Source organism: Zerene cesonia, chromosome 12, assembly GCF_012273895.1.
Source record: "Zerene cesonia ecotype Mississippi chromosome 12, Zerene_cesonia_1.1, whole genome shotgun sequence".
Taxonomy (NCBI): Eukaryota; Metazoa; Arthropoda; class Insecta; order Lepidoptera; family Pieridae; genus Zerene; species Zerene cesonia.
Window position 1 is genome coordinate 5,723,600 of NC_052113.1, and position 25,440 is coordinate 5,749,039.

At 32.1% G+C, this 25,440-nt stretch overlaps 2 protein-coding genes across 5 annotated transcripts in view; both read left to right on the forward strand.

The window, feature by feature from the left end:
- Nucleotides 1-9,967, forward strand: part of LOC119830858 (HEAT repeat-containing protein 6) — a 15,587-nt gene extending 5,620 nt beyond the window's left edge. The window contains exons 1-16 of one of the 3 annotated variants that reach the window (XM_038354024.1): nucleotides 57-397; nucleotides 458-715; nucleotides 946-1,206; nucleotides 1,374-1,577; nucleotides 2,197-2,481; nucleotides 2,711-2,922; nucleotides 3,094-3,323; nucleotides 3,608-3,933; nucleotides 4,066-4,273; nucleotides 4,420-4,583; nucleotides 4,954-5,076; nucleotides 5,582-5,706; nucleotides 6,223-6,310; nucleotides 6,889-7,113; nucleotides 7,811-8,026; nucleotides 9,186-9,967. In XM_038354024.1, coding sequence (XP_038209952.1) covers nucleotides 236-397; nucleotides 458-715; nucleotides 946-1,206; nucleotides 1,374-1,577; nucleotides 2,197-2,481; nucleotides 2,711-2,922; nucleotides 3,094-3,323; nucleotides 3,608-3,933; nucleotides 4,066-4,273; nucleotides 4,420-4,583; nucleotides 4,954-5,076; nucleotides 5,582-5,706; nucleotides 6,223-6,310; nucleotides 6,889-7,113; nucleotides 7,811-8,026; nucleotides 9,186-9,443 — 3,345 coding nt within the window. In that variant the 5' untranslated portion in view covers nucleotides 57-235 and the 3' untranslated portion in view covers nucleotides 9,444-9,967. Of the gene's footprint in view, nucleotides 1-56; nucleotides 398-457; nucleotides 716-945; nucleotides 1,207-1,373; nucleotides 1,578-2,196; nucleotides 2,482-2,710; nucleotides 2,923-3,093; nucleotides 3,324-3,607; nucleotides 3,934-4,065; nucleotides 4,274-4,419; nucleotides 4,584-4,953; nucleotides 5,077-5,581; nucleotides 5,707-6,222; nucleotides 6,311-6,888; nucleotides 7,114-7,810; nucleotides 8,027-9,185 lie in introns of those variants that run through there. The other 2 variants (XM_038354025.1, XM_038354026.1) reach the window with 2 other exon arrangements.
- A 6,002-nt stretch (nucleotides 9,968-15,969) lies between these two features.
- Nucleotides 15,970-25,142, forward strand: LOC119830857. Of its 2 annotated transcripts, XM_038354022.1 has the most exons (8): nucleotides 15,970-16,135; nucleotides 17,225-17,395; nucleotides 19,055-19,144; nucleotides 21,251-21,451; nucleotides 23,161-23,430; nucleotides 23,517-23,859; nucleotides 23,932-24,188; nucleotides 24,515-25,142. In XM_038354022.1, exons 2-8 carry the CDS (start codon nucleotides 17,246-17,248, stop codon nucleotides 24,848-24,850), a joined length of 1,647 nt encoding a protein of 548 aa, XP_038209950.1. In that variant the 5' UTR covers nucleotides 15,970-16,135; nucleotides 17,225-17,245; the 3' UTR covers nucleotides 24,851-25,142. The 2 variants fall into 2 exon arrangements, with proteins under 2 accessions (XP_038209950.1, XP_038209951.1); XM_038354023.1 differs by lacking the exons at nucleotides 15,970-16,135; nucleotides 17,225-17,395; nucleotides 19,055-19,144 and adding an exon at nucleotides 21,029-21,187.
- Nucleotides 25,143-25,440: the final 298 nt, after the last annotated feature.

Below are 25,440 nucleotides of genomic sequence, written 5' to 3' on the forward strand. Positions count from 1 at the left end.
CATATGTAATGTGACATCTGACATCTGACATTTGATAGCTTTATTCAGCTGTGTGTGTTGTGTGTCACAAATTACAAGTCACAGCTAACAAACCTGATTTATGTTTCTTTTTAATGTATTGAAATAAGAAATATTTTTACTTTTACTCATGAAATAAAATGCACATGCACGTGTTATGTATATATAAAGGAAACTTTTTCTCTAAATTGTGTACTACTTTTAATTAATAACCAACATGAACCAAAACAATATGATGAATTCAAAGAATTTTTCTTTGCTCTCTGAAGAGCTTTGTACTATTTTATACGGTAAAGAAAAAAATACAGGGAAGACAAATTCTCTCATTGATGAGTTAAATGCTTTGCCTTATAAAGCTGAGCTGTTTTTGAAAAAAGATGTGAGTTGCACTAATTATTTTATTATTGATACAAATTCAATCAAGAAATATTAATTCAAGTTTTTTCAGGACATCACTTCGTTATTAAATGTCTTGTGCCTGTATATAAAACCTGCAGATGAATTTATTTCTGCTAAAACATCACACCTCATGAACAGTGTGATAACCAAGCAAAACATACCTTTATCAAATGACCATTTAGGGAGGGTAATAGCATGGCATGTTAATTGTATCCAGAGATGTTCAGATGTTGTTTTGCCAGATATTTTACATAACTTGCAATGTATTTTGCAAGTTAATGTACAAGCTGGATATAAGGTAGGTAGATTCTTATATCTACTTTTCCTTTATTTAATTGGCACATATGAACACAAATGGTATAAGTGTTCTATGGAATATATCATCTCATTCTCTTTGAATTTTTATTTGGACCGATAACCTACCATGAAAGAACTACTTACTTATTTATCACACTAAGTAGGTATTAAACAAATCTTAAGATAATTTTACACATAGTTAATATTAGTTGTATAATTGTATACTTTCAGTTCATCAATGAGTTGATTGGTAAACATGGTCTCTTAATAAAATTAATAGAAGCAGAAAAAAATTATAATCAAAGTGACCACAATTCTTCCCAAATAACACTTATTGTACTGAAATGTATACTATGTCTTCTGCCAACATTTGATGATAAAGGAAGTGATGCAGAACTAACGCAGGAAATAAAGGAACATATATCACATATTGTTGTTAAATATCTCTTGAAAAATTCGATGAAAAATCAAGATGAATTTTTGTACTGTAAGGTAAGAAATATGAAAATTACGAAAATTTTACCATATTGTGTGGAAATATATGGTATGATAAAAATATGCTTTAATATTGCGACTCTGTACTTATGAATATTTTTCACAAGCTCTATAGTAAGGCAAGTTGATTTGTTGTTTAGTTAATATTAAAATTTTCCTTTCAGATTGTTATAACAGCTTTGAGAGTTTTGGCTCATGTTTACTTTAACTATCATACAGCAGAAGTACCTCTACCAGAGTTGATGGGTATATGCCAGTATTTTATACTGTATGGCTTAATCAAACAAAATAGTAAACCAGAAAAAATTCTACCTGCCCAACAAAGTATTGCTATTACTCCTGTTAAACCCACTTCAAAAGGTGGCAAGGTATGGAATTATTATATGACTAGGTAATCCACACAATTTCACACAATCTATCTGCAAATTTTGTGCAAAACCTCATTTTTTTATTCAGATGAATATTAGTTAAACCAAACATGCTCTGCTACTAGTTAAATATCATGAAGGAATGACAGAGAGTAGGTTCACATGGGATCATGGGGTACCTCCTCTCAAACCTGAAAGCACACAATAAATGAAATAATAAAAAAGAAATAAAATTATTGAAATAATATTTCATATTCGTTGAGATGGTTTTTATTCATCTCTATACATGGCGTGGGGTGTCGCTTATGCACAGGAAACCAAAAGAGTAGAAGATACATGCAATTATTTTGATGCGCATTACTTTTATTACTTTATCTTCAAAGGTATTCATTTAATGTGCATGGGTTGAAAGGAAAAAATACTTCATGAATGACTCAAGCTTGCTAACACATTAAAAATATCTATTGATATTAAGATATTCAATCATGTAAATATTGTAACTTACAATACTTGTATGAAATAAAATATTTAATATATACACTACACATATAAAATTGTGGTGAGATATCGGTCTATATTTCAATTTTTTTATTATAAATATACTTGCATTTTGTTTAAGAAACAAAAAGTTCGAAAACAGAGGAATAATGCCATAGAAAGCTTAAAAAAAGAAATACCAGTATCTGATCGAAGCCTCATGAAGGATGTGGATAATTTCGAAAATAATTCTGCTTACAAACCAGCCAGTAAAAATTACTTGGAACCAGCGAAAGCGAAAACCTGTTGGGCCTTAACTAGCGATTCAGATATTTCTGATTTAGAAAACAGTAGAGAGGCCAAACTTATAGCATTGAAATCAAGAGTACGACAGAGTGCTGCAAATTTGTTCTTAGTTATCTTCAAGGTAAGTTTTCAATAAATACTTTAAGTTAGAATTAGAAAAGATAGCACATTCATATTGTCCTTTCATGTTATACAGCCATTTCAAATGGTTCTTTAATAAGAATTGTTTGTACATGTAATAATATTATTAGTAGTAGTATTCCATATTCTCTGATGCTTTGTGTTCTCCTAATTAGGGCATTAAAACTATTAAATCTAATGTGCTTTATACGATTTTACTATCGTTTTAGATAAAAGATAAGAGAGAATTATTTGGTTATTGGTGGGCTCTCTTGCCTGATTCTCCTGATGTTAACAATTGGCTTGCTGAAGAAAATTCAAAGAAAACCCTGGCATACTGCGCAGTTACTGACCCTATAGCCAGCAGTAGAGCCAGTGCATTAAGTGTAATTTTAGCTTTATTATCAGGCTCCAAGATGTACTTGGCACAAGCTGAAGTCAGGTATTTCCCCCTATCTACAGTTATGTATAGTGCAATAATATTTTTTTTATCTCATTAAATCACACATTTAATACTTGCATGCTAATGCAATAGCCATGAAATAATGTTTGATTGGTTATGTTTTTTTTGTATTATATGGAATATAATTACATAAAATATATATTTTTACAGTAAAAGGTCAAACACATCTTTTATACCATTCTCAATATCTCTTGGATATATCATAAACTGTATGCATAAGATTCTATTTGATATATTAAATGGTGAGAGAAGTCATGCTGTAATCATAGTCACTTTGAAGTGTTGTGCTGCTTTAGTGCAAGCAACCCCATATCATAAGATGCAAGAAGGACTTATTAGTGATTTGGTGAAGACTACAAGAAGATTTTTGGTTCATCGAGGTATGTAAGAATATTAGCTTGATATTATTTTGCAATTTCCACCTCATTGTACAAAATATACTCCTCAGTAGTTTTAATTATCTCCAGTTTTATGTTTTTATTATCCAAAATGTACAAGAATTTTATACAAGTATATTAATACCCGAAATATACAAGTATTTTAATAGGAATTATATTAAACAAGAATAGACTGATATTTTCATACATTTTATATTTACGAAAATCTCAAACAACTGTTTAAAGTTACGCTGAATTATAGTAAGTCAATTCACAAACTATTTCAGATATCACACTTCAAGTTGGCGCCTTGATAACTATGGGATGTGTTTTATCCATTGATCCTAAAGTTGATGAATTACTCTTAGCAATTCGTAAGGATGCTTCGTGTTCTAAGAGTGGTCCAGATTCATCAAATAAAGAAAATAATATAAATATGGAAGATTGTGATGATTTTGAAGAGGGCTATTCTGATGATGAAATGTTCACTCCAATGGAACCTGTAGAAGTGATAGTAGAAAAAGATAATAAAAATGCGTCTTACTTTAATACATGGATCTTGGATATTTGTTTCAAGAATTTGGGATGGATGTTTAAAGATCATGAGAGAATTGTAAGTAAACACTTGTGAAAAGTTAATATAATAGCTATTTAAAAAAAAATATTTGGTAGTCATGTCTTTGAAATATTCATCAGACTTTTTTATATTTTCATTGTTTTTTAAATATAACTACTGTATTTCCAGAATTGTCAGCCAGCAGCAATACCAGTGATTTTGGAGTCGCTTCAAGTATTATCTGCCATTGCGTTTCACCATTTAGCTGAAATACTCAAACCGCACATTAAGTTGTTATCTGATATTTTATACGAAATGTTGCTTCACGAACACCAAGATGTCGTGCTACAGACTGCAAGATTAATAAGCATCATAGGTGATGCCATACAAAAATTGGGTGAGAAAATTTAATGTTAATGATATGGTTCCAATAACATTCTTTGATCTAATCTCTTTTCGATATTCAATTTAATCCTCCAATGTAACTGAAATAATGTTTTCATTAACCTGTAGTAAGTATATTTTTATGGATTTATTTTTTAGAACAATTAGATGAAGCGCCACCGTTAAATCATTGTGTTTATATGTGGGAGAAGTTTATAACTCCCCTATCTACAGTTCTGCAATGTCATGAGAGTACTCCGGCTAAAGCTGTCGTATGCGACTGTATCGCTAATATAGGCGAGAAATCCTTTAAAGAGTTACCCGTAAGTGAATTCACTTCTTGTACACTTTTATCTTTTACCATTTGGGATACATTATTTATGAATTTTTTAATATTTAACTATGTAGTATGCCTATAATAAATATTAAAACGGATATCTTGATTTAATCATTTTTCGCCATCTTCATCTTCACACCAAATTTCAGTCAAATTACCAATATTTTTAAAAATATAGACTGCATTACATTTATGAGATACATATATAAATGAATTGTGAAAGATTTTTATTCGATCAATAAAACTTATGAAATTATTTTCGGCGCAAGCACGGCAAACTTTTTATTTTAAAACTGTAATTTACTTACATACTTATTTTTTCTTGTTTAATGAATAATTAAAGATTGTATGACCAGGACCGTACCCAAATGTTATGCTGCACGTTGCTAATGGGATCGTGTAGCGACGAAGAAGCGAGTGTGCGCGCCGCCGCGGTACGAGCGCTCGCTATGACCGTCATGTATAGAACCTTAAGAGAGGTAGGTAATAAATGATAATGCATCTATGGAACATTGGTTTTTGTGAAGACTTCCACATGAAAGTAAAGGTTGACTGTTTCGTTACGTAACGCGTTACGGCTTCTCTTCTCTCACGCATACGGTTAGATTAAGTTATTAAGTATATTTCGGATGTCCCGAACCCTTTTTTATTTAGTGAAATTTGTTCAATAGTTCAGCATAATTATAAATGTTTATAGAATTTGAAGAACCTTTTCTACTCTACTCGTATGTACAAAAGGTATCAAAATTTTTAAAATTGAAATCGAAAATGACGAAAATACTGGGTGGTTAATTCATAAATGATATATAAAAAGTCGATCTGTCCATTTGAACCATTTTATTTACTTTTTTACGATTTACCCCTTTTTATGCGATTTGTAGCATTATCTATTTATCTGATTCCACAAAAGAAATGAACACACGAAAGAAAGATAGAAAGATACACATGTTAGGCCACTATTAATTTCGCTGCTCTTTTCACTAGGACATTTGCTTTGTAAGTGACTGTGGCGAGAATATCCTGAGAGCATTGTCGGAGACAACATTGGTTGTTAGAACGAAAGCGGCGTGGGCGCTCGCGAATCTCAGTGATGCGCTCGTTTTAAATGCGTAAGTTGCATTTTTTTTGATACAATATGATAACATTGTAACTTGCTAGGTTCTTAATACAAGGAGTGGAGTCAGAAAAAATCTTATTTTTTAATATTTGAACACTGACATACTATCCTACATAAGTCAAAGAAGGTAGGAGGAAGAGGAAGGAATACCTTCTCGATATATATATTTTAATGATAAAATGTTGCTCCACTACCATTCGTTGATATTTCTGTTTGAATCGCGGTCTATAAAATCGACTTATAAAATTTGTATCATAGGTTTTTTTTTACAATTTTAAACTCCTAGATATTTATTTTAATTTTAACATAAGTGCAACTAAAACAATCGAAATTTTCTTGTTCAGAGTTTCTTGATTTACAATAAAAATTAACAATAACACACAGTATTAGCGCGATAATTATATTATTGACATCACATTTTTCACATGTACGACATTCGTGTCGGGCTCCTTACATTAATTCACGTCTATAAATTACTTGTTGATGATATATTTCAATGTGATTTCAGGGAGGAACCGGATGTGGAGAGGTTGGACGATGACCTATTGTTACGTTTACTTGAGGTTAGCGTTAACTGCGCTACCGATAATGATAAGGTATTACTATATTGAGAAATGAATCGTTAGAATAGAAATAAAGAAAATAGACAACGTGTTTATAACGCATATGTATTATCTGGTTTCAGAAGATCGTTCGCCTTAATTAAACCATATCTATCATTTTATTACTACAGATTAAATAGGTTTTACAGTTTTTGAATTGAATTTAAAAATAATTTTACATGAATTTTCTGCTTACAAATATTAAAATAAATAGCTTTTGCCCGCGGCTTCGCACACGTTAAATTCGGAGTAGTTTAATACATGTTATTATACATATAAACCTACCTCTTGAATCACTCTTACTATTAAAAAAAACCCATCAAAATTCATTGTGTAGTTTTAAAGATTTAAGCATACATAAGGACAGAGAAAGCGACTTTGTTTTATACTGTGTAGGGATTCTGATCAATTGATTCTTTTATCTTTTTCTAAATAATTAAAAAAGACGTGATTTTCAACACAAACATCTCTAAAAGTACTTGAGGCAAATGTTTCTTTATAAAGCAGAACATGTAGACGAAGCATAGCAAAAAAAAAAAAAAAAATTAAACGTGCCTTTTTTTAATAAACAGGTAAAAATGAGCGCAACACGTGCTCTCGGCAACATGTTGCGTTTAATACGAGAGGACAACCTCACACGTCACCCTCAATTGAGGGCCTTATGCGAGGTGGCTGTGGGAAAGCTTCTGGAATGTTCGGTGAAGGTGACCAATATGAAGGTGCGATGGAACGCGTGTTACGCCATCGGGAACGCTATGAAGAACGATACGCTGTTTGTGTGCTTTAGCGGATGGCAGGTTGTTTTTTATGGAAATGTGATGACGATTTATCAAGAAAGTTAGAGGATGCCCGTATTTTCTCTAATTTTGTTTGGTTGCTTCTTTCGATTATTTATTCATTAACATATAAGGATAATATATAATATAAAAATATTAAATAAAGTTAACGATATTATGAAGAGGATAAGTGTCTAGAGTGTTATAACACTTCTAATGAAATCGTCTTCTGATTGAAGAAAAATAACCAGCTCAAAACCAGTATAGCGATTGTAGGCATATATCATAGCTTTTATGACTTATATTCCAAATTACTCCTATTATGGTATCACTCAATATGAACATATTCATAGGACTTTTCCTTGTCTGGTCTAAAGAGCTAAGATTGCTGTATTTATATTGGCATACTTAGATAAAAACATGTAGTACAGACGACCTCGTTAGTATTACAGCGCAGTTTTCTTATCTTACTTTTATAGACGCCATTGTAGACTTCGGCGACAATATTATATACATATATGACATGATAAAATTTGTTTTGTTTATTGTGAATTAATTATTTTAAAAACCTAAATAAATTTAATTTTTAGTTTTATAGCATTGAAAATTTCTCAACCTAAATAAATATCACACGAGACACGTGTTATTTCATAGCTATTTAAAGAAATATAAATTTAGCTTCACAGTAATCAGTAAACTAATCTTTCCCAAATTCCAGTATCAAGTGTTCCCAAGCCTCTGCAACTTGGCCCAAGAGTGCAAGAATCTCAAGGTGCGAATAAACGCGGCCGTCGCGTTGCGTGCGCCGAGTACGCGTGCGCACTACGGGCCGCACTATGCGCTCGTGTGGCGAGGCATTATGGAGGCCATGCAGTGCGCGGCGAACGTTGATGACTTCTCTGAATATAGACATAAGGATAATTTGATTGAACAGGTAATTTGAAGAATACAGAATATATCCGGTAAAACAGATTAAGTCCGCTCGGTATTGGCTTGAAATAAAAAAAAAAATGATATGATAATCAATTAATAAATTTTAATGTTTCAATTCCTTTTGTGAATGAGACTACTACAATAAAATTTAATATTCACACACAAACGTGTATAGTTTTCACGTTTTTGTGTTAAATGTGTGACTAGTTATTAAACTTTTTGTATTTATACTGGCAAAGATAAGCAAGGTGATGCGTCTGCTAATTTCCATACAGCTATATAAAATTAAAAAAAAATCGTATTTGATAAAGTGTGTACGTTAACTTTATTCAACATTGTTTACCTTATAATCAGCACGGCTATCTTATTCATTTATGAATAAAACGTGTTATTTAAAAGCGAACGTACTACAGTGTAAATATAGTGGGGTGCCCCTTAGGCACATGAAACCGAAAGAGTAGAATAAATTTGATTACTGTGGCAGGATCACGGGTGGCCGAGAGGCTAGGCGTTGCTACGGTTAGGCAAGATACGCAGGTTCGAATCCTGCCTCGTGATCAAATTTTTTCTATTCTTTCAAAATTTCTCATTTATAAAGCATTTCAATGCTATAAAACTAAAAATTAAATTTAAGTGTAAATATATTTATAACGTTTATAAATTTGATAAGAACAGATATTATTTGCATGAAACATTACATCACAAGTTCTGTCTGCGAATGAAATTAATTAAATATTTACCAGTCAATACAACATTTTCCAGATATACATACTAAATTTATATTTCTCATAAAAAGAGAAGTAATGGCGCCAGACGCCCTATAGCTCTGCCTTCTTCCTAAATTGGATTAAGTTCTGTTCTATGACGTCACGGCAAACCCTCAAAAGAACCATATATACGATTCGATTATACCAAATATTGTCGAAAAAGCTATATAAGCCATTGTCTTTTCATGTTAAAAAATCGTGCAAAATAAAGGATGTCTTAAAGAATTTTTAAAATTGGTATTCTAGGTATTGCTATTGAATATATTTACACGTATAGAAAAAAAATAAAATAATTATTTTTCGATTCTCCGTTATTGACCATATTTGTGTTAAAATAAGATTTCTGGATGAAATAATAAAATGCTAAATCATATAATATTTCTTTCATTCCAGCTATGCGTAACTCTAGCCCATATGTGTTGCCTACTCAAACAAACGGATCTCACTGATATTCTGGATCCTCTGGTGTTTAACTTCGACTGTGCCAAGTCTCTATACACCCAGTTATATCAGAAGTTGCCTCCAGAAAATGCCTCGTGTATGAAAATACTCCAAGCTGCTAAATATGTGACGGTTGATTTGACTGCTGCCAACGAATCTCATTTGCAGTCTTTGGGAATGTTGCAAGAGATATTTATATGGGATTTGTAGTTGATTTTGTATTTATGACACGGCCAGTCATATTTTATTTATTAAGGAAATAAGTCAAAAAGTTAATGTTTCTTATCTGTATAATTGTCGATTTTTTTTTAGAGAAAAGTGTCTTATCATTTTTCATTGTCAAGGTCGTTTTTATGCGATGTTGCGCAAAGAGCCTCTTAATGGTACATCCACATGCTAATTGCCGTGCCAAGGAGGTGTTCTTAAACCGTAATAATTGTCTCTTACGCTTTCATGCATAGGACACTGAATAGATGTTGATGAAATTCTGGAAAAAGACTCGTCATCAGCCCATATATGTTCCCACTGCTGCCTCCTATGAGGGTCCCATTCCTCCCGTATGGAAAAAGACTAAACCTTGGAAAAAGACGTTTTTGTTAAGGAAACAATACTTCACTGAAGTGAAATAAGGGTTTATAAAACATAGATAACCATCACGCGATAATACGAAGAGCACACAAGCAAAATTGGAAGGGGAAAGCTAATTATTGTGTATATAATATAACCGCAGTATATTTTTATACTATCTTTTGATAGCTTACAACGCGTTCCTAATAGGTTGCGGTTTTTACGACTCAATAATAGTAAATAATATGTATAATTGTGACGTAAAGTATATTAAAAAGCGTGTGGCAGCCCCTAAATAGTGTCCCGATCTGCTAACAGATAGGGGTATATATCTCGGGCTCGTTGCTCCCTGTCCCTCGCACGATATACCTGTCGATATATATTCATTGAACGAGTGTTTGGGTTAATAGACTATAATAATATAGCTACAGTCCGTATAAATAGAAAACTAACCATCTTAAACAATAGTCTTAATATGCACGGAAATGTAATGTTTGGGGGATATTTATAAAAAAAGCGGCATGCATTTGTGAACACTACCCTATCGAGGCGATTTTAAAATATATGTTTTTTATTAATAAGATAGTAAATGACTATTTATATAACAAAGATTTCTTCTTTTATAATGTATAACAGAACACTAATTTATTTAAAATATATCACCTTGACTAATACGATTTTGTTTTATTACATCCGTATGTGGCGTACTTTAATATTAATATGGTGTTTATCTTGTGATTTACAATTATTCATATATACACTTATTAGCTTTAAAGTAAATATTGTTACATGTTACTATTGTTATCTTAAATATGACGATTTTTGTAAATAATTTAGGCGCAAATAGCAGTGTGCTTTGAGATGTTTACTGAAAAGAGTAAAACGAAAATTTTGCTCTATAATATAGAGTCTATATTATCTAAGTGCGTAGAAACTAGCAATACAATACGAATGTTGAAATAATCAGCAAGGGTTAGTTTAAGTTGATCTTTGTATTTTTTTGTAAATTATACGAAACAGGGGGAAAATAATTAGTTGCGCTTATTATGTCAATATTAGCTGACCCGGCAAACGCTGTTCTGCCTTACTCTTATCATTTAGATTTTAGGGAGATGAGAAATTGGCCAATTCTCAGACCTATCCGATAAACACACAAAATTTCATCAGAATCGGTCCAGCTGTTTCGGATGAGTAACTAACAGTGACACGAGCATTTTACATATAGATAAAATATGATATTTCTATTATTATTCATTTTCTGTTTAGGCGAAAAAATATGTATATGATACTTTTACAGTGCACAGTATCATATCGGAAAAAATTTAAACACGGTTTTGTGAAAAGTCTATAGCAAAAAAAAAAAAAAAAAATAATGAAATACAATAATAACAAGAATACAGTAGCAACTTTGTATAGATTTGCTAGATGGGTGTAACAGTGTTTATTTTAATAATTGCACAATGTTATACATTTCGCTTTATTTCACGTGTAACGCTTCATATAGCCAACAACGTAATGGTTAATTATCGTAATAAACTTTGACACGAGTATTGCATTATTACCAAACATATTATAATTGCAAAGGTTACAACTATTCGGTTAGTACTGGATTTATGGAAGCGATAACGTTAAGGTATAGATCATTGACGCAAGTAGAGAGTATAGAGGCCAGAGTAGCAAAAATATCTCGAACTTCGCAATAATCTGGACAAAATTTTAACTAAATGATTTGAAAAGTATTTGTTATTTTCAATTTCATTTACCGGTTAAGTGTACAGTCCCATTATATTGTAAGAATGAAAAGATGTGTTCTATTTGAAATTTATTTCATATTTTTTCTAAAGAAAAGTATATCTAGTGCTATATAAATTGTTTTATAATTTCATAAAATGTAATAACTCTAACAAATTTCTTGCATCAATTCTCATTCTTATTCAAATAAATATTTCCGTACGGCATATTTATTTTATGATAACCTATGCTCTTGGAATTCATTTCGAGTATTTTTAGTTCGTATTAGCTTTTTCCAATACTATTCATAAGGTTCAACCTTCTAGCACACATTTAGCTCGTGATATACAATGTTTATATGTAGGCAAGTAACAGGGTGGAATGATTTCAAATAGATAGATAATTAATTAGATTTGTATTCCATTGGCTGTGATGAAGATAATAGATAATCTTAATATTACTAAGTAAGTCGTCACTCATCCCTAATTAAAGATATCATAACAATACTTTATAGTTTTGGAATTACAACAGTAAAACAAACTGAAATATATTTTTATTCCTCTTACGACGTAGAAAATAAGCTTTATTGATTTTAATTAACCTACTTTTCGTTTAGGATCAAAAACGTGCGTCGCGTCTGTTAACCTTGGTTAGCATACAAACATTCTAGATGGTTCTCACTCTTATTTCATATTTGTAAAGTGCAACGTTGTTAAAGACTCGTAGGTGGCCTGTTTAACTTTCTAGAACCTAAGTAATCTCGAACATTGCTTGTGAGAAACTAACCGGATAATTTCCAGTTATGCAATGAAACATCGGTGCACAGCGCGGCGTCATAAACTAAGTACTAATAAATATTCAAACATTTACAATTTTAATTTTTACACGTTTGAAGTTCTGTTGTAATAAATCGCATTATATTCTTCTTGCTTATTGCCCACGAATTCGCCCGCGTTGTCAAAGTAAATTTCCATGGGAATATTTCGCCGTGGTAAAAAGTAGCCTATATCAGTGTCTGCTGCCTGATTTGTGTCTTTATGACATGAAAAAAAAGACAAAAGTCTTTTGCGCATTTATAATATTAAAATAAGGATTACATGTATATTAATTGACAATGATACATATCTTAAGATCTGAATAAAATGATTGTTGCTTATTAAAGTCACCGTCAATTGATGTAATAATATGTATATATTCTATAAGTCAGCGGGAACTGAGTTGGTTCCCCTAATAGTAGGTAAACGATCGCCATTGCCCATGACATTTGCAGAGGCAGTGCTATTGCGAATGTTCATGAAACCTTATAGTTCATTCAACAGTTATTTTAGAACAGCTGAAGTACGTTAAGAATAGAGAATAATATAAACTTGAGGAGCACACCCGAATATACCGAACTACGGAACCGATTTCAAAAATTTTTTCACCATTGTACTTTATACCTGAGTGCTATCCTGCTAATATTATAAATGCGAAAGTTGTAAAGATGTGTGTGTGTTTGTTGCTCTTTCACGCAAAAACTACAGCTGGACAACTGGAATGACAAAGGCTACTTTTTATCCCGATATTCTTACGGGATACGGACTTAGGTGGGTGAAACCGCGGGGCGCAGCTATAACACGGGCGACGCCGGGGCGGACGTCTAGCATTAGCAAAAACTGCATATTTCTGGAGTAGGTATGGCTATTTGTAGTAATCTAACAATATGAGTAGTCGGTAAGGTAACCACCTCGGTTGATCAGTTATCGTATTTGAATTTTGTTTAGAATATAATAACAATATTGACAAAAATTTTTCATCGTGGAAGCCATAGTTTTGCGAGTAATAATGTCTCTGAATGAATGAATGAGGTTATAAGTAGATGTTCTAATTTTAATTTCATAAACGTTTGCTCTTATGAAGAATATATTAATGCTTTCAAATATTTTCTTGTATGTTGCGAGGCGGTTAGCAGCTACGTGATTGTTTTATGTTTCTGATTACATAGTTAACAATACTCTGAATTCAGACTCGATATGGAAACGGAAGAGTGGGGGATTGTGCTATATGTATTTAGTGAGGTAAAATACCTAGCTGCTACTCGTTCGAAATTTAATTTCAACTTCATTTTCTCAACACTGCACCAGCAAAATTGCTTGTTTTGCCAGCTATAAATATTTAAAATGACCTTAAAAAAGAAGAACACCGAAAGCAAACAAACAGAAATCAGTTTTATTTTTTATTATTTACATAATAATGCTCTCGGAATATATAATATCATTAATACTATTAATTAATATGACGTTACTATCTTTTGCAAATGTCTTGAAAAATGTGAATAGATTACGTTTCCAGACAGACGTGCGTTTATAAAACAATCAGTTCTTAGAACAGGGCTATTTCCGTTTCAAGTGTCGTATAGCTTTAATGGCATGTTCTGATTTTACAAACATTCATTGTAAATTAATCACTCTTTCTAAGAAATAATAAGAATATTAACATTATGTCGTTAATGTTTATTTATAGAAAAAATAATGGTTTAGTAATTAGTTAATTACATCTACTTCATTTTAACAGTCAATAGCTATTATATTATAATATGGATAAGTCGGAATTGGTTAGCGTAAAAGAATGTCGACTTAATTTTAGAATAAATTAGGCCTATTGTTAATAGTTTATACTTAATGATAACAGAAGCAATATCATGTGTTATCATCAAATTACTGACTTAGGAATAAATTAAGTTCAACTAAAAGCAATGTATTAATACGTTTATAATATAGGTAAACGTAAAAAGAAAATACCTTCACGAGTTTCTATATATCTATAAATATTATAAAACAGTATAAATATGATAAAACAGTAAAAAAAAACTGTCTGTTCATTGAAGATATGAAAAAAATAATAATTGAGGGGGGTTTTATACAGAAATAAGGGCATGAATCCAAAATAAGTAACGGCGCGGGCACCAGCTAGTATATAATAAATTATAAATCCTCATATTATTTTAATGATAACATAGACACGCTTATCTCAACTAGATTGAAACCTACCAAATGCGGAAATTTTGTCGAGTTCATACGCCTTTATCTATGCTTGAAGTAAAACAAATACACCAATAAGATGGTTTAATTAGCTTATAATAATAATTATATAACAATTATTTCAGGCATTGGTGTCTCATATACATAATATCAAAAAGTGTATTTAATTAAATTCTTGATTGTTATTATAAAAGTTTAAAAAGGGCCATATATGTAAATGACATTTCTACATGGACATTTTGGTTCAGTAAGTAATAAGCCAAAACAGACACCTAAAATAAAGTAAATTATTTTAGGTTGGTACTGATTACAATTTAGTGTTTTTCCGATTGTTCAAAAATAAATGATTAAATTTGAGCTTATAGTACAGAAGTAGAATAAAATTTCCTGTACTTTGACTCTGCTGTATTACTTTATAAAACAGTTATGTATTAAGAAGAAATATTAATGGTATCAAAGCGTAATCCGGAGCAGTTATTTTTTATTAATTTGTCACTATTTTTCGCTTATTGTATAGCGCTTTCTCAATTCAAAAAAATATTATAGTAAACTTTTATGAATGAAAATATTAATTGTGAACTATATGCGTATTGCCAACTTTATAAAAAATGTTCTCAAGTTACAAGACGTTAATCTAGATTTTATTACAACTTGCGTTCCTGAAAAGATGCGATATTCGATAAAGTTTATTTTAGGAATTTTCATCAGCATGCTGGCATTTGGATAAGATTTGCGGAAAGGCTTATTTTAGATTTGCCTCGACATCATTGCATCAAAGTACATTTTCTTTATACAGCAGGGTTAATAATCAAGATTTAAATTTATTTTATTCAGTTACATTGTACCACAGACAACATAATAATATATAAGGTGCGATATGACAGTCGTTGTTTAGGATTATCATATTTTTCATGAAAGTTAAAATGTAAAAAATTGTGCTTCAAATGTTAATATAATAGTTTACGTAAACAAAATTTCAAAAGTCACACATTTGAAATTTTGTGTCCGTGACTGAGTGCAGTCAACGACCCCAAAAGCTTTAATGAAGATCATAGGCGAAAACAATCATGATAAGTATTTTATTGTGTGGAGATACACAAAATTCGAGTGTAGGCATGTTTCACGAAATCCTGCAAATTGCTTAGTAAATAAGGTGTCACTGAATTTTACGTTGATATAACACCCTCGACTGAACTTCGCACTGAAAGGAGGCCAGTGACGTCGACCTCGACGATTTGAGTCCTATCAATAGCTTGGACGCATGCGCAACTTCGTGTTTGTGTGTGTGTTTGTCTGAGCGGAGCACGCTGCCCGCGCGTGGGATTATCGCCATCTCTTTCACGTCTATAACCCCGTCTTTCTTACACTTAGCATGTGCTTGGGGAGGACCGATTACTCAAGTTTAAAATACCTTCGACGTTGCATTAACCCTCAGTCGTGTTTGAGTTGCGCTTCGATACGTTTGCTGAATTTCAACGTGTGTAACGTTCGTTACAGTGGAATAAAAAATATATTTCCAATAACTTCACATCAGTAATCGTCGAGGTCTTGAGCCAGTCGCCAATTTTTTTTAATAAATTTTAGGTGAGTTCATGGATACATTCATATGGGAAGGAATTGAAAAATAAAATAAAATTCTTGACATTGAATATTATGTATGAATAAAAAAAAATGCCAAGAAAATTCTAGTAACATATGGAATAGTTACGGTCATGTATAGTGGCTAGTGCAGCAAATGGCCGACATAACTGTATCGGCGAGCGCTTTCTCTCTCGGTTGCTTGCAATCCTAATCACTTTCCACTAATTCATATCTTAATATATAGCAGTTTTTTGTGTTTGTATGGAATATACTGAAGTGATTGATTTTATATGTATCTAACAGTTATTTTATTTTCCTCTTAAGTGTCACTATTTCCACAATAAGAATAAAATTAATCGAGGATTGAATATTTCAATTATTTCTTTCTTATTATTGATTATTCACGACAACTTCACAGTTCACAGTTACCAACTGCTTATCTGTTAAACAGGTTTAGTTTTCTTTTCTTTCATTGTCCCTTTTTGGTATTGTATTCAGCGTAAGAAATATACCTGCTTTTTTTCAAGGCAACTTCGGGGTATTTTTGAAAAGGATTTTGTATGTTATCTTTTGGTGGTTTACACAAAAAGTACTACTAGTAGTGGAAAAATATGAAAGATAAAAGAGGAAGTATTAAAAAATTATAACTGCTTATACAAATTGTTAATAATTTATTGGGCTTACTTTTATTTTATAAATGTTTCATTTGAACATTATTTTCGTTGTATCTACTATTTTAGTACTTTATTATAAATATACCTACTCGTATTTACCCACTCTTTAAAATATCCCAAGAACAGTTATCTTTCGTCGATATGAGAGATACGAAAACACACTGACCTACATACAAGAATGCTAAAAGTATTACGAAATGTAAATTTGTGTTAGCTATCTCAATGGATAGATAATCAAAAGCTCGAGTTTTAGCTTCCGTATTTCAATCAATGTTTACGTAAGTTGATAAGCGTTTAATTATCCATGTCTTTATAACACTCAAGTGTATAAGGACATTAAAAAATAACAAATTAAAATATAAATTAAATTCTACCACATACCCCAATAGTTTAAAAAGCATTATCCCTTATTTAACAGTGAATCAATAATCTAAACAAGATGATGTCAAGCCCAGCTATGGAAATGCAAGTTGAAGAGACACCATACGCTCTGCGTCGCCTTTGGAACCTAACTCGAGCGCGCCTTGCAGGAACGTCTACCGCCCTCGATGAGGAACCTGCTTTGGTTGAAACTTTACCTCCTGCTCAGGTAAGTTATAACAATTACATACACCTACTGGTCCAGGTTTCTTTGCTGCAAGAATATTCAAAACAAAATTTTAAATTTATTCGTTACAAACAAGCATAACTCAAATGTTTCCTCCTTAAAATATGATCATAGATATATATATTTATTTGTTTTACAATTATATTTAGTAAAAATTTATTACCTATGCGAAGACCAAGTGATTACAAAATGAAGCAAGAAATACCAGCGACCTAATCAGCAAAAAGCAATACAGTATCTGGTATCTATAAAAATAGAAAACTGTATTGCATGTCAAAGCTCGTGACTCATGATCATGACAGTTAATGAAGACCAGTTAATGAAAATGATTTAGTACTCGGTATTAAAGTAAAAGAAAGTATTATACGACTTAATAATAAATAATTAAATAATGTACCAACCAATCCGAAGCTTTAAATGAAAAAAAGGGAAAATAGTGAATTAATATTGATTTATGGAAAATTTTCCACAATAAAATAAACTTTATATACGTATCTTGTACGTGTTAGGTATATGCGTTTCTAGAGGAAAACTAATCTTTTTAAAACATGGGTACATACCCATGTAGATTTGGCCTTGTAACACTTGGTTACAGGTTACCCCAAAAATAAACTAAAGATAATGATGTTAATGATTTAAGTATTGTTTGATATGTATTTAATAATGCTATCAATTTAATATTACCGCAAGCTAAATTTATTGCCTCAAAAAAAAAAAGAATAGAAATTAGAAACAACAATCTAATGACTTTCAATATCTATAATTTATGAATCTATAATTTCACATATTCATTGTGTAAAGTAGATATTATCTTATACCAAAAGAAAAATATGAAAAGACATAATCTTATTTATATAGCGAAGATAATCACGTATAAACCTCGTGCTATTATTTGTTTTAATTATAAAATGTTTAGTTCCTCTTTCTAAGTCATAAATGATAAAACACGGAAACGAATTTTTATAAATTGACCTCCCGCTTATGGTGACACAAAATAGTTTCCGTAATGATGTAGATTTAAAAGTAGAAGATTGTATCTCATAATAAAATTTACCAATATTATCACGCAAGGAGAGTTACAGGAAGTTTGGATTTACAAAATGACGTGATCATTCCATTATATAAAAGTGTATAAAATGAAATAAGGTCACTGTGGCCTTGTCTGAGGCCTCGCTCCCAGGCACTCCGCATGAATAAAAAGTTTGAAGGCGCGAAATATTGAGTGACACAATTTCGCGATAATGTACTAATAAGTTCACTGTAAGTCAAGGGCTGTGCATATAATGTCCTTATTTCGTTATCGTAGTGTCGATAAACTTTATAACCACTGGATATCAAGGCTTAGAAAGGTCACGTTCGAGTCTAGTTTGTAATGAACTACTAAATGATATATTCACGTGTATAGTAAATAAAAACTGTTAATATCTTTATGCTAAATATAGATTCAGAAAGTATTATTTTTGCTAAAAATACTTTATCAACATGTATGCAATAAAAACAACAAATAAGATCATAGAATATTATCTCATCATTTCTCGTATTTTAATTATTGTAAATATAACAAATTTAGATACTATAGGTATTAATGCTTCTGTATTTTACTTGGCGTATTAGTGACATGATATCAATAATTTGTTATAGGAACCAGAAGTAACACCGAAACCATTGATTCCAGTCCCAAGTGACTATGAGAGCGATGGAGAGGAGGCGTTCCCTGAGTTGGAAATACCTGTAAGTACTAACTAAAAATAAATATCTTTAATTGTTCTATATATAAAATTTTCCATTCGAATATAAGGAAAAATGTCAGTAAATAGTAACAATGACGTCTTAAATGCTATGTTGTGATGGAAGTTATTTCGGACTGACTTAAGAATAAGTCGATCGTTTGAAAGAAAGAACCTCGTGTGACAATGAAAACTGCTCTGAATATTACGATATTGTACAGCATAAATTATACGATCAAATTGTTTTGCTCTTTCTTCTATTTTCCTTTACTTTACTCTCAAAATTATATGTTTTAAACACGCAATAGTTGTATCGTTTAAAATATATTATAAGAGTTTAAGTATCTGTGCGTACATCGATATTTCAATATTGTATTGAATGCATCGTAACAATGACAGGAAAGGGTTACGTGTTAAAGTTAAGCAATGCTATTTTATAAATAAAGACTGCATTATTATAGAAATTTTCATTGTGTAAATATCCATAATAACTAATTCAGGCGTAGTACTTGCCTCTCTTCTTAATGTTTAATGTTTCTGATGGGCAGTTCGTAATAACAAAATAACATTTATTATTAAAATAAATACAATGGACACGTATTAAAACATTAGTAAAGTGAAAATGAATTATTGCACAATATTCTGCAGATATTTTAAATTTGTAATATCACGTAATTGTTTACAAATTGTATATTTCGCCGTACTTCTTTCTTTACACTTGCTTTATAATAGAGAGATAATAAACTTACTCATCACATACCAAGATAAATTACAAATCTTTCACATACGTCACTCTCTCCTATTTGCCTAAAAATTAATTAGGTTAGAGGCAATTCTATTGTTATAAAATATCCTTAAGAGTAAATATATTTTGACGTTTAAAATCGATTTTATAGCACTTAATTTTCCTGATGTGCGCCACGCCTTTGCTGTACATTGCAATGGCTATCGATGATCGATTAATAATTCAATTAGGTAAGTGGAATGGCAACACACCTCCCCTTATTTTTATATCAATCAGCTACGACTATTTAAACAATACGATATGATAATAAATTCTCGATTTATTTTTATCTAGACAGAACTTTACACGCCTACGTATTGTTACTTTTATTGCGCTTCATCAAACGCTATTAATTCACGAGAGAGGTCAATAACATTAATTATAAATAGCAAGGTTTCTCATGTCTGATATTCGAATAGAACCGATATTTTTTTGCCATTGCGGGTTTTCATGTGTAAGCGCCCTTGCCTTTGATAAACTATTCTGAAATCTGTATTCGACCCGGTTTCAACAGCTGCAAAAAAGTTTACGTAATCTTGAATATAAAACAGGCACGGTTGCTCTTTTATGTCTAATGCTTTGAGAAATATTTCGAATGAAGAAATAGTACCACATATTTTCGTTAAATTGTAGTGATAAATTTCGATACACATACACAAATATAGGATATGAAAATTGAAGCTACATTGATTATATCATTTGTAATATATTACGTATTTTACGTGCACAGCGCCGCCTGAAATTTACACGATGCTCCAGAAATAGTGCGCAGAAAAATATAAATAAATCTTCCATCTCCGCCGCGCTGTGGACTTTGTCCTCGTTGTATCATTGTTCATAAATCAATTTGTTTTGTGTGCCTCGTTAGAGCTTCAATTGTCTTCAGATGAGGACAATGAAACTGTTATTATTCTAATAGGTTATTTTTTCAGGAACAAGTCTCAATTGCTTACGTGATCGTAAATACAATATTAGTCCATAACGTATGCATTATGCTTTTATAATGACGGTCAATTTTACAACTTATTCTTAGCTTTGCGTCGCAGGCATCTAGGATGCCAACAATAAAGACTAGAGAATGGCGCCAATTTTCAGTACTAATATTGTGTATAATTGGCGTCCCTTACTTTGCATTTGAGCGGCTAGCTAGACAGTCATTGTTAACTAAATTAATTAATATAATTAATATTAGCAATGCTGGAAACGGCTATGCCATGCTTCGAATGTAATTGTCATTATTGCGACTGTTTTTTATATGTTCAGGTAGGATTTAGGATGTGGGTAAATTTAGGGGAGAATCGAGTCTAAATGTGTGAAATATTTTAGGATCAACATGAAGTACAATGCAAGAGTTATTGGACCGAAAATGCCTACGAAAAGGAAGCTATCCTTGACGCCGGTGCACTCGGAGATATTCCTGCTGTATATCGCGTACCCAAGCCTGCTCCTCACCAGATGCCAGTTATCGGAGTTTACATCGACCCCCGAGTCAGAACTGGCTTCAGATACAAAATTAGACCCATGCAGGTGAGACGAGAAATTCAATCGATATATTTCGACACATTCATCTATGTCGCAACTTGAGGAATAGTGCTGTATAAAGTTTATATATACAAAGAACTATCAATGATTGCCCGAAATGAATATACAATAGAAGCAATCTTCGATATTTCAACGTTTTTATGAATTGTAAATTTACATACGACTATTCCTCAAAAAAAAAAACGTTAATTGTGCTTATACATGGTCGCATCGATTCGATAGTTTTAAGATTCGAAGCTTATGTTATCATCATTGTTGATGTATTCGAGAAAAAGAGAAAAACTTTGAAGATCCATATTAGTTTTGGGCAAAATTTTACTGAACTGCGAAAGAAACGGCTACGTAAGGAAATGGAAAGTTAAGCTCGAACAATGTTATGAAACGGCTATCTTGCAGCATGATGTTATATTGTTCTGTTGGGGAATATTCGTGCTATATACCCTAGCTATAGTACCTTTTGATAATAATTTCATATAAGAAAATGGGTTTAATTAATTTTATTTGCGATTAAAGTAGACATTTTTGCAAGATTAATTTTTTGCAGAACCAGGGACGGTGAGTCAATATGCTGGATCTTACAAAAATGTTTGTGAACTTAACGAGAATTCCTGAAATTTTAGAATAACTCAAATAAAACCAAATAAAATAAATAAAAAATTTAAAAATATAATCACTCAGTGTCTTGAATTTTCGATAAGATTCATTCGAAATAATCGCAAATATGCATTTATGAATTATTTAAGGCTTTTTAAAGTCGATATCCATAGTAAGGTTGTCATAATACCATAATTTTAATAATGAAATAAGATCTTGTACAGTATTTATAATTATAAAACCATTATAAATATGCTTTTGAAACATATAATTGTAATTTGCAACATAAATAATGTTACATATTTGTAAATATGTCCCATATTGTATGTTACAAATGGCAACCTTACACAAATGTTACAAGATGCTGTGTAGTCTGTAGACGAATTTTTACTAAGAAACAATACAATTTTCGTCCGAGTTCAACTTTTATGGCTCGCTAGTCAGTTTCAGCGGTTCAGATTTTGGGTAATTAGGTTAGTGGGGTGTTAGAGTGAGTAGCAGTGTCCGTTGCTGAAATTTACAGAATGAAAATGTCATCAACGACCAACACTGTTAACTTGCGATATTTTGCCACTGGTTGTGTGCCGTTGTAGGCGATGGTATGTGGATCGTCCAGTTTTTCAGAACAACGCCCAGAGAGGCGACAATACAATCTTCAAGAACGCTGGCTGAGACCCGACAGGTCGTTATGCAATTCTGGCTGACAGCATGTATGGCATCTAGGTAAACCATAAGTATCATTCATAAGGGCATCATGCCATTGTTAATTAATTATGTCCCCATAAATTACATTGCAAAAATATGAATCATTGTGTTAATAAACTTTTTTCATGACATACATTTTAATGAGCTTTAGAATATCATTTTTCATGGAAGTACCTAATTAAGAAGTCGATCTACATAAAAATTTCTTATATTTCTATTTCTTTGTTTTTCTAGAGTTTATTATTTCTAATATAGTTAAAATTTTCTAGTTTATTATTTTCTATATTAAAGACAACATCAATTGAATTCATATTATTTTGTTAGTTTTTATTCTTGTTTGACCCATTTTAATTTTAATTTTTTCCACGTATAAATCATGTACCGGATGATTTCAGACTTTGGACGCGCAACCTCTATCAGTGAAGCCAAGATACTTATTTGATGGGAAGGCCTTAACTCTCCAATCAATTGGGCGCGGATTCGCTCGACGCCTGACATTTGAACCCCAAGGTTCAACACTCAATGAAAACACCAATTTCTTCTGGACTGACTCACGCCCTGAAGGATTTGTGTTTGAGATAGAAGCAGTATCTGTTGGGGACAAATTCACTATTTATGACGCTAACCACGAACCTCAGGGAATTTTGGAAGTCGTTCAACAGCAGGTAAGCTTTACATAATGATTCAAGAATATGGTTTAAAAGACTTTTAAAATAATTACGATACTAATTTATTATCAAATTTATTGCAGAAAAACCAATTAGAAGTAGATCAACAGATCTTCGAAGATGGGTCTATCGAGAAGAAAGTAAAAATTAATACACTATGTAAAGTGGAATGGTATGAAAATGACGGTGCTACAAAATTAGTGCCGGTCACTGGAATTGCTATTTTGAAAAAGAGCCGTGGAAATGCGGCGGTGACAAGAGTTGTCAATGTTGCCGTTGGAATCAAACAGCTCAAGAAGGGATATGAACTGAAACCCGGCATTAAATCATCATCACGCAGAATTACCGTCAATGGATCTGATATTAAAGATATTCCTTGCCAATACTCCGTTGTTGGACTTGAGAGATACGAGCTTCCTGTTATTGGTAAGCAAGACGACTATAGATTCACACATTTTTTTACATTTTTCGTTTTTCTATAACTATTTCGTCTTACAGGAACATACATCGATCCCCGCATTGTCCCTGGATTCCATTACCGTGTACGTCCAGCTCACAGCCGTCGTCATCTATTCGAAGGACGCAGTTTATTGTTGCAGTCCATTGGTTTAGGATATGGAAAACGTATCACCTTCAAGCCTGATTCGCTCAACGCTCCCGATAACTACTTCTGGTCTGACTCTCATCCCGAAGGACTTGGAATGGAGCCGCGAGCTATTCATCCCAACATGAAATTCACAATTACAGGAAACGGGGTAAGTAATGTTGATGTTTGTATTTGGAAACTCGCCAAGCCAATTTTAGATCAGTGCTAATAGACAGGCGCATAGTAGAAATTCTCTCATGTTTACTCACAAAGATTTATGGATAGGTCAATTAAAGTATCGACATGTTTTAATAAAACGTTCTGGTACTTTCTATAAGAAGGCGCAGATTTTGAACACTGAACAAAGTTAAATTGCTTTAAGGGTAAAACGTATATTTGAATATGATACCATTTTTACCCTAAAAGCAATAATTATATGACTGAATTTGAGTATAGTATACTGTTTTCAGAACCTAATGTTTATTTTTATCATAGGGCCTTTTGCTGGGTGAAGCAATCGTGTTCCGTGCTGATTTGCCTCAAGTAGAAGAAAAGACTGAATATGTGGAGGTGCCAGGGCAGCGCGGAAAGGCAGTTGAGAAGTACATCCAAGTGAATGTTACATGCCACGTTAAATTGGCAACTACCGGTGGTGGCTCCGTCGACTCCGAAGTTCACTTAATGAAAGTGTCTGGCGTAGCTCTAGTACGCAAGGACCCAGGTCAAAGCGTCGCTAAGCTCGTGAAGGTCTACAACGTCGGCCTGGACTCGCAACTCAACCTGCTCTTCGCACACTCACAGACCGAGCTCACATTCCACCCCATGCCTTAAGACCACGACGAGTTTCGAATGGTATTGCAATACTTACGGTGAGACGTACTCATCTGATTGTATTGTAATACCAAAAATACCTACCTGGCGCGACATAGGCTCCGTCAAACTATTCGATTTGGTCACGAGTTTGCAACTGATGGAAGGTCAACATAATTGCATCATTGACACTGGGATTTCGGTTGCAACGCTTCAATGAATAACATGAGCTGCTAACATCTAAAGTCCATACCTAGCAATCGCTTGTGTTGTTTAGTCTTCGGAGGCTAACGTTCACCACCTTGACACAAAATAATGGACATGATTTCTTTTATTTTGAGTAATGAATATATTTCCTATGTAGTTACTATGTTATGACTTGTAAATCAGTATTTAACTATTTTATTACTTATCTACATTTATAAATGATTTTTCTGACGTGCAAACCGGAGAGAGTAGTAAAAGACTTTAGATTTAAAGCAGAAATTGAAATTTGTTCCGTACAAAAAATAATTTACATTTTTTAACTATTTTCCTACATCTTTTTGTTTTTTTAATTTTCGTGATATGTTCCTAATCGTTTTATTTTCAATAAAATATAATTATTTTAA